A 10,457-nucleotide genomic window follows, 5' to 3' on the forward strand; every position below is an offset into this window, starting at 1 on the left:
TTTCTTAATCAAATTCAAAACACTTAATAACTATGATTAGTATTGTGTGCCACGAGCCTTAAGTGGTGGAAAATGAGTGAGAATGAAGCATTCCTACCCTCACTCTGATTATTTTGAAAGCAAGATGCTTGGCTTGTTGTCTGGAGGATTCACCTTTGCCCCTAGACTTTAGTGAAATCTAATCACAAACTCTTTTCATAAACCCTTGTTTAAAGGTAAAATCAATATCACTAATCAAACCTAAGTTTTGTGCTTTAGGGCACCCACGCTGAAAACCCTTTTCGCGAATGAGTGATACGTAGGCACAAGGGCCACAATCCTTGGCGAGCACCATAATAATAAAAGCAAATCCTTCTCTTTCACGCACATTCTTTTGAAAATAAAACGATGACAAAAATAAATCCCCACATACGTAAACGACCCAAATGGTTCCCATGGAATACCATGGACGTGAGGGGTGCTAATACCTTCCCCTTGCGTAACCGACTCCCGAACCCTAATCTCAGTTGCGAGACCAATTACTTATCCTTTCCTAGCGCTTCCTGTGCGCTCATCCTTTTGAGGGTTTTATCGACTATTTACCCTCGCCTCTCCGATAGAGGCACATAAATAAAATTTGGTGGCGACTCTTCTGATATTTGCCTTCTCTCCCCTTTGAGGAGGTAGTTCTTTTGACGGTCCTGATTTTTGTTATCTGACTGAAAAGTCCAGTCGTGACAACAACAAACAGTAATGACCTTTAATTGATATCTTCTAGTAAAAGGCTTCTTATAAAATTGGATTTATGTTTGAGTTGAGATCAGAATATGTCTTCATAAGGAAATATATTTTTAAATGTACTTTTCTTGAGTATAATACTCGTCATAATCAGAGGCTTTATATAAAAGATAAAGTGAAGCTTGATCATAGTCCAAAGCCTAAATGATGTAGACTATAATTTATATATAGAGTGAGGCTTAGAAGTACTACACTCCATAGTGAATGTGAAAAAGAAATGCAGAAGCATTTAATAGTTTGTTCAAATCAAATGCTTTGACTGTAAGAGAAACATTTCCTTTGCTTACCAACTTCTAGTCATAGGATTCTAATACAATTTAATGAAGCTTGAGTAGAATTCAAAAGCTGTCTTCAGAACTAGGTGATACTTTGGATTCCTTGGAGTATTGGGTTCTGAGAGTAACACAAACTTGTAGTCAGAGCTTTATCTGAGTTTGTTTGGATGGTTTCTGTTCAGAAACGTTGACTTGATAATCTTGATGTTTGACTTTCTTTAAAAACATATTTGTATTTTTTCTTTGTTTAGAATGTGTTTTCTCTCCATAATCAGCTTTCTTCAGGCTTTGTCATCATTCAGATTGACTTCTTTAATGGCATAGCTTTCTTCAAATTTTGGCTTTGATTCTTTGATGTCCTTCAGACCTTGCTTCAGACTTTGCTTTGATTTGAAGTTTTATTTCCATTAGACTTTGTTGTCTCATGAGTTGACAGTCATAGTTAACTTCTTCAGAGTCTTCAACTATCAGAGTTGACTCCAAATATAAAATTAGAATTTTCTTGATCAAAATCTGCTTCATTCAGCATTTTCTCATTCCATTTAGATTATGTTTTGACCTTTTAGATTCTGCACACTTAACAAAACAGTTAGTGCATACATTTTTTATTCTACACTTTGTTATCACCAAAACATAAAGGTATGTAGGTGTAGAACCAAACTTGTTCTTACAATTTCCCCCTTTTTGATGATGACAAACAAATGTATTTTGATAAACAATTTTTACTTTGATAATCATGTTTATAAAATATCAGAGTTAGGTTTGTAATCTCCCCCTGAATTTATACTTTCAAAATTATTTCTTCAACTTAAATCTACATAGTCAGGTTTCCAAGCTCCGCCTGAATTTAAGATATGAATTAATTTTAGTTCCAATGAAAGTTTAAATCAGATAATCATGTTTATAAAACTTCAGAGATAGGTTTGTAAGCTTTCCTTGAGTTCTATACTTTCAAAATTATTTCTTCAACTCAAATCTACAGATTGAGGTTTGCAAGCTCCCCCTGAGTTTAAGATTCAAAATAATTTGGTTTCAATGAAGATTCAAATAAGATAAATATGTTAAAAGATTCAGAGTAAGGTTCGCGAGCTTTCTATGAGTATTTTAGACTATCAAAATTCTTTATCTCTAAGTACCGAGTGAGGTTTGCAAGCTCCCTCTGAGTACAAGACTTAGAATTTTGATTCCATGAAAACCTTTATTTTAAAATAATTTATCAAAGTTATTAGATTAAATTCTTCAGAGTCCTTATTCTTGACCTCTTCAGAATGTTATTGTTAACACACGCATAAGATCATTTCTCTTCTCTCTTTGCTAATGTATGAGATATTATCAACTAAATAAAAATGATCAAAATCATTACTCTTCTCCCCCTTTGTTATTATAAAAAAGAATCATAGAATGATCAAATACATTACACGAGGGCAATGAGAATAACATATTCATTGATAAAAAAAATATTATACAAAACATACAGGGAAAACCAAACAACAAAAGATACATGAACTATCATCCAAAGGATTTTTCCTAAGGACCACACTTCCTCTTCTTCTGAGTCCCCAAGCCTTAAACACCTTATAACTTGTTTTCTTAGGAGGTCTCAAGTGCTTCAGTTAGACCTATCATTTATACTTCATTAACTATCCCTTTCTGAACAAACATTTTAAAGAGAACTCTCCCAAAAGGAATGGAATAAAACTCACCCTCACGAGAGGTTAAGACTTTCTCCTTCAGATAGTTGAAGATATTAAGAGGTAGATTAACTTTTAACCTTGAAATGAGGAAGTAGGTAAGGTTTTTGTCATCCATAGACAACAAGGGAGAGTTCTAATCCGTTGGTAAAAAGCTTGTGATAATCAATTGATACCATAAATTTGCCGCAAGAGATGGATTCGAAGCTTTGGAAGGGTTTCTAAAACTTTTGGTGACGGAGAGAATGTCCTTGCAAAAGGTGAGGTTGGTTCTGTAGCACTCAATTTCGATATCGTCTTTTTCACACTTAATGATATCAATAATAAATGAAGGAGTGATGGTAATATGAATGTTTAAGACAACATACCGATTTCCTCAACATTATCATTATTAAACTGAATCGCAACATTCACCCAAAAGCTTTTGACTATACTGGGAAAGATCGGACCAAGGAGAATTTCAAAATAGTTTCCCCATTATTCAGAGGTAACAAGATTTTGAATGTTGGACCCTGTGGATTTTAGTTCTTCAAAGTCAACAACTTGTTCCAGAATAGTAACGAGTTGGGTTTCATCACATGTGGAGGTTTTGAAGGAATCCATTTAAGGAGATAGGTGCAAAGAGAAGATGAGAGTGAAAAGGAAAGAATGAGTGAGATGATAAGAATTCTGAACAAGACTAGGTTTAAATAGAGGTGGAGGTGCGGTAGAGTAAGAGTTTTGAAATGAACAAAGAGTTTTGAAATTGAGCCAAGGATTTATACATTCCAAGAAGTTTTCTTCAAACATTCAGATGGCTTATTTTATGATAACTGTTCTACATTAGTTCCATAGGAACAAACTTGATTACTTTAACTTTGGACTCCATGACATGAGTTCTTAAAGGGATTTTGGCTTAGATAACATTTTGACTATGCACAAGTATCATTAGTATTTACTGGAACGATGTTAGCATCAGATTCTGAATACTTCTACATTCAACAAATTTTGAGATCTCTTTCGTTAGATTCTTTGCCTTTAGAGTTTGACAAGCAGTCCTCAAACTCTGGAATTTTTTCAACTAGCTTTGACTTTTCAGAACCAAACTTATCATCAAAACTAAATATGAATTGATTCATTTTCAGTATATGTTTCAATGTTATATGCTCTATAGCCTTTAGACCATTCATAGTATTTTAACATGATACACTTTTGAGAATCAAACTTGTTTAATTTCTTGTTAGAATAAAACCAATGAAAGACATGTTGGCAATAATAAAATTTCCTTTCTAAAAATAGGTGCCCTTTTTCATTTTAAATAGATTTTAAAAGAGCATAGAACTCAGTGTGATTCTACTAAACTCTTATTGAAATTATTGAAAAATGTGTAGTGTTTCTTCAACACACACTCGGAGTCCATGAAAGCTTTTTAAAAGAGTTTCTTTCTCTAGATTATCATTTTAGCTCTGAGAGCATTAATAATTTAAATATTAATAAACTAAAGTTTTTTCTTATTAGCTCACAATGGTCTTAAAAAAAGCTATATGAATCTATCTCAATTTCAAAAGAGTTTTTTGAATTTTCTGATTCTTTTCAGGAATTTCAACTAAAGAAGAATACAGAGTTAAATGAGAGTACCTTTTCTACATCTGAGTTTGATTTTAAGGCTTCAGTTCTATCCATGTGTGTTAAGTGCTTTTGTGCCTCTTTAGCTTCTTCTTCTAAGGAGATAAATGCTTATATGCTCAGTTTCATGTTGGCTTGTTCTTTGAACATAATCTTCTTTAGAGTTGCTCTATGTATCCATCAAAACTTTCTTCTTCTCCTTGACGAGTTCCCTCTATGGATTTTCTATGTTGAATATAAAAAACTTCATTTGTAGTGACATAGCTCCTTGTGAGTAAGGTATATGACCTTCCTGACACCTCCATACATCTTCTGCTCAAAGGTTGATTTCACACAGACCACCTGTTATTGTTTGGCTTTTGGCGTTGATTTGATTATGCTTCCAGCGTTTTCTTTAGAGTCATAGACTTATTATGAGGTTCATCTTCTTCTTGATTGATCTCGTGCTTACCCAGAGAAATATCCAGCACTTCATCTCATAAATGTGAACACAATAAGAGTAGTTATTATAGCCCTTTGCTTCACTAGTTAGCTACATATGAACTTCTTCACATGATTTGCCGAGTGACATTTGTCTTCCACTTTCAAACAAAAATAAGAGTTTGAAATTTCAAGCATTATGTTCTCAAAAGTTTCAACAGTCCTTATTTTGAAAGTCCCAAGCTTGAATCCAGGTTAGCACCTTGGATTACTTTACTTGCCCATTTAATTGTGGACCTTCTTCTTATTTAATATCAACATCATCATCATTTGCAATATCTATGCATGTGGCGGATAAATGATATTTTATCATTGTTGCTCGCATTTCCTTAATGTGTTTAAAAAGCTAGATCTTTTTCTGACGCGATTAAGTCTTTGATGTAATCTAGTCAATAACACAACCGGTGCTACGATATCAATTGAAGGTGCATGAACCACAATAAAGGGGGTTGAGTTGGGTTTCCAGTATGACAATTTTTTGCTTCCTAAAATAGACCTAAGAATAACAACAAAAATAAAAAGAACAATGATAAAAAACACAAGAATTTTATCCTAGTTTACAGTTAGCTAGGCTACATCCAGTCCACCCATCTAGGAGATTTGTCTTAGACAAGGATTTAATCCAATAATTAAAACCGATTACAAATGCAATGACAACCTGTCATTGATTCCTTAAGAGGCTGACCTACCCATTCGCTTAAGAAACCCCAACGATCATTGACTATTTAAGATCCTGACCTACCGGGTCGCTTAAGAAGATTTCTTCCTCAATGACTACCTTTCACTGGCTTTTCAAGAGCCTGACCAACCTGGTCGCTCGAGGAATATAACCAATTGGGCTACAAAAGTTTGTGTATATAGAGTTTTCTTTTTGATAAGCTAATAACACACCAGATGAAGATAAGATGATTACTTTTAAAATATATATAGTGAAAGTTCTAAGTGTTTATCTCTTTGTTATGTTGTGGTGTTTGTAGCTTCAATGTTTGTTAAGAATCTCTCTCTCTCTCACACACACACACAGACACACACACACATGCATGCATGCATTCACACACACACTCTTTTTATCCTTTCTACATTCTTATCTCTTCTTCTTCCAGGCCCTCTTCTTCCATATTCTTCTTCTCCAGAATATATAGAAGATAAATAGATCCGTTGGATGAAAGAACTATTGGAGGGTAGAATAGGAATTTATCTTAAAATATTCTTTGTATGGAGGTTACTTCATATGCAGCAATAAAGTGGCACTTTTGGAGTAGAGAGTTTTTGATGATAGGATGTGAGAAGCTTCTTTACTTTGAAATTAAATTTTCTTTTTGTACTTCTGTCACATCAAACAGTAATGACTTTTAATTCAAATCTTCTAGTCAGAAGATTCTTATAAAAGTGGATTGAAGCTTGAGTAGAGATCATAATTTGTCTTCATAAGGAAATATCTTTTTGAATGTACTTTCCTTGAGTATACTACTCGTCAAAATCAGAGGCTTCATATAAAGGATGTAGTGAAGCTTGATCAGAATCCAAAGCCTAGATGATGTAGACTATAAAGTCTATTTAGAGATAGGCTTGGAAGTACTACAATATATAGTGAATGTGAATAAGAAATGCAAAAGCATTTAATAGTTTGTTCATATCAAATGCTTTTTTACTTTGCATGCCATGCTTCTCCACTTTGACTATAAGAGAACCATTTCCTTTGATTACCAACTTCTAGTAAGAGGATTCTAATATAATTTGATGAAGCTTGAGTAGAATTCAAAAGTTGTCTTCAAAACTTGGTGATACTTTGGACTCCTTGGAGTACTGGGTTATGAGTCTAACACAAACTTATAGTCAGAGCTTTATTAAAGTTTGTTTGGATGGGTTATGTTCATAAACATTGACTTGATAATCTTGAAGCTTGACTTACTTTAAACACATCTTTGTATTCTTCCTTTGTTCAGAATGTATTTTCTCCCCATAATCAGCTTTCTTCATACTTTGTGTTCATTCTGATTGACTTCTTCAATGGCATAGCTTTCTCCAGAGTATGGCTTTGACAATTTGATGTCGTTCATACCTTGCTTCAGACTTCGCTTTTATTTAAAGTTTCTTTCCGTTAGACTTTGATGTCTCCTGATTTGACAATCATAGTTGACTTCTTCAGAGTTTTCAACTATTAGAGTTGACTCCAGACATAACATTAGAAGTTTCTTGATCAGAATCTGCTTCATTCAGCATTTGCTATTTCCATTTAGATGTTGTTATGGCATGTTATATTCGACACACTTAACAAAACAGTTAGTGCACACAATTGTTCTTCTACACTTTGTTATCATCAAAATATAAAGGTATGTAAATGTAGAATCAAACTTGTTCTTACAACTATATCGTGGTCTGCGTTTGCCATGAGAACATGGAATCAAAGACTTAATGTGTTATGCTGACTCCAATTATGCTATCAAACTTATCTCAATGTCGATAAATGTTTGGCATCATTATGTCGTGATTCTCCACAATATTAAAGAGTTTCTCACTATGGAATGACAAGTTCAAATATTACATACTCTTATGGAAGAGAATACTTGTGTTGACTATCTAACAAAACATGAAGTTGGTAACGATGCAGAGTACCACTCTTTTACGGAGCCTTCTATAGGAATCATAACTCTTTCGCTACCTGACGCTAAAGGAACTTTATTTTTTAGATAGTTTCTTTTTTTTTCTTTTTCTTTTTCCACCTATAACAAAAAAAAATCTTAGAAACCTAAGAATTTTATTTTTTTATTTTTTTATTTAAATATTGTTATTAACTTATATTTAATAAAAAAAAAAACTCCACTTTTATGTTTTCTTTTAAGGCCTCAAATATATTCGACCTCACATAGTTGAGATACCTAACCATAGTTTATTTTAATCATCAATTTTAGAAATCATACTATTTTTAATCGTCTATTGAATTTATTTTATTTTCTACAGTATTCAAACTAAACTTTTTTTAGACCTTCATAATTTAAGGGACCAATCTCACAGTTTATTTATAAGCAATCAAAACAAAATTTTCTATGAGTTTGGTACAACTTATAAATTTTTTAGTGGCTAACAAGATTCGACCCACAGTCAATTTGTAGGGACATCGTATAAAGTTAAAGCAAAGTTCTGAAATATTAACTTATCACCAGATAAATAAATCTGACAGTTTTATACCGTGGTTCCTATTATCTTTATACCCTATTAAATTGTGTTTAGTGGAAATTTTTAAAAAATACCGGATTTTTTTATAATTTCCAATAAAAAAATTCCGAATTTTTGAAAAAAAGTATTCTAAAAATTTGAATATTTTTTTAGACTATCGGAAATTTTGAAATTTCATGTAACTATAACACTTTTAAAAATTTCTGATAAAACTACAACACTTTTCGAAATTTCCAATAAACTACACTTTTCAAAATTTTCAATAAATTACATAAAAATTTCGTATCAAAAATTTAAAAATAAATTACCAGAAATTTATACTGTTAAATCAGAAGTTTTGAATGAATTACCGAAAATTTCATTCGCACTTTTGAATCACATTTTTCCATAGACATCTTGAAAATTATGAAAATACATGGGACGGTCGGTATAAGTGTGGAGGTGGCAAATTAAAAACTCCAAAACTCTTTATCAACTTAACATAAAAATCGTTAACATCTAAGACAATTCCAACTTTAAGACAAGAGCACACTCTCATTATCTAAGTCGTTCTCCTAATAAAAAAACCTGAAATAATTTTTTAACTTTTTGAATAAGCCAAACATTTTAAGGCCAAGAAAAATAATAAATAAGGACAATAAGATTCATGGACTTTCACATGTAATGACACAATTTATTTTAGCCGAAATAGCACCCTAATTATTACATCATTATTTGGACCATTATTCTTTTTCAGGAAAGTATACATTACTTCCACAATCTACATATGTTTTAGGACAATCAATGTAATTGTGTTGAGTGCTTTTGTCCAAACACAGTCTTATTTCTTGCAAATAGAATTTGTTCCCAATTTTAATACATTGAATTTGAGGGTTAAATCCAATACGTCTCTTGATGGCATCAAAAATTTCAGTTGTCATGTAAGGTCTTCTAGCATTTGGAGGAAGACCTGCTTTGATAAGGGTGAACTTTAAATTAGTTCTCTTGTGAATTTTGAGTGTCTCCTCGAAATATTTCTCTGGAGTCATTAAGCTGCAAGTTCCATGATCTTTCCATTGATTCAACCAGAGGGTAGTATCCGCAAGTGAAGTATTCTGATAAGATCTCAAAGATGGCCACTCCTTTTGTAGTTCTTTCTGAAATGCAAACTGATAATATAACCAAATTGTAAATTTTTAAAATCATTTAAATGAAAAATTAAAATAAATGACGCAAGATATAAACTTACTGAAAAACTTGGTTCACTTGAGTTATCACAACCACGCGGCTGAGAAGAAATTGGACCGTCGTTGTTTGGCCAGAGGCCGTGAATTACAAATTTTGATGGTGTAATTTTTCTACAAGCTTGGTTCATAATGATGCAGTAAGTTTCTGGCCATCTTTCCGCCAACATAAGAAAGTCAAATGGCTTTGCAGAACGAGGTGGCGGCGGTGGTGGTCGTCGGTATGGAGGTGATGGAGACTTTTTTGGTGGATTCAATGGAGGTTTTTTCTTTTTATCAAGGTTTGCAGCAGGTAGATTTTTATCAAGGTGTGAAGGTGAAGATTGAGATTGGTAGGGTATAGATGTTGGAAATATGGTAGATTCATCAGCATGGTATGGAGGAGGTGAAGGTGGGGAAAGCATGGCTTTGGGGTCAGAAACTACCAATGCAACAATGTGAAAGAGCATCAGAAGAATGATCACTAATGGAGAATTCATCTTGATAATTAAGAAAGAACTATTTGAATATAATTTGGTGTGTTTTCATCATTTTATAGTGCAAATATTGTGCTATGGTGGGGTGGGGTCTAGTGTAGGTTTGACTTGGTGGAGGCTTTATAATAATACATAAATCCTTCTTAAAAAGTTATATAGGCATTATTAATTAAAATGTATGTATATTGACTCATTAAATATTAAATATATATAAATATTCATTATATTATTTTTCTGACTAAAAAAAATTATATAATGAATAAAAGCATATATTTCATATTAATGGCCATTTATTTCTAAAGTTATTTTTATAAAAAAGTATAAAAATAAAAATAAAAATTAATGTAATATTGAATATATTTGTATATTTTTCCTTTATATAAAGAAGATTTATTATCCGAAAGAAGAAACATGTATATTTTTGTTCTGTGCGAGACAAGAATTGATTGCAATAATGAACTCGAGCTTCCAGTACGATGAATGAGGAGTTGAAGTGCAAGATTAACACTTTAATATCAAGTAAGTGTCAGAGTAAGTTGAAATAAATGGGATTTAAATTCAAATTACTTGAGAAATGGTGCGTTCTTCCATTATATAGTGAAGCGGTCGTAACATTTCACTAATTTGTCAACGTGAGATGCATGGATTCGTCTTATTGATATTTGGGCTTAGATTATCTGCTTTCTTACTTAGGATTGTGCCCATATCTCTTCCTTGACTCGGTGGGCCATTTTTCCTTCTAGGTCGTTCTTA

At 32.5% G+C, this 10,457-nt stretch overlaps 1 protein-coding gene across 2 annotated transcripts; it reads right to left on the reverse strand.

The window, feature by feature from the left end:
* Positions 1-8,657: 8,657 nt before the first annotated feature.
* On the reverse strand, positions 8,658-9,740 carry LOC127106655 (ribonuclease 1). 2 transcript variants are annotated; one of them, XM_051043963.1, is made up of 2 exons: positions 9,234-9,740; positions 8,658-9,141 (listed from the first exon to the last, which is right to left on the reverse strand). In XM_051043963.1, the coding sequence occupies exons 1-2, from the start codon at positions 9,705-9,707 to the stop codon at positions 8,728-8,730; spliced, it is 888 nt and encodes a 295-aa protein (XP_050899920.1). In that variant the 5' UTR covers positions 9,708-9,740; the 3' UTR covers positions 8,658-8,727. The 2 variants fall into 2 exon arrangements, with proteins under 2 accessions (XP_050899920.1, XP_050899919.1); XM_051043962.1 differs by having other exon boundaries at positions 8,658-9,153; positions 9,234-9,737.
* Positions 9,741-10,457: the final 717 nt, after the last annotated feature.

Source organism: Lathyrus oleraceus, chromosome 7 (assembly GCF_024323335.1).
Source record: "Lathyrus oleraceus cultivar Zhongwan6 chromosome 7, CAAS_Psat_ZW6_1.0, whole genome shotgun sequence".
Classification (NCBI taxonomy): Eukaryota; Viridiplantae; Streptophyta; class Magnoliopsida; order Fabales; family Fabaceae; genus Lathyrus; species Lathyrus oleraceus.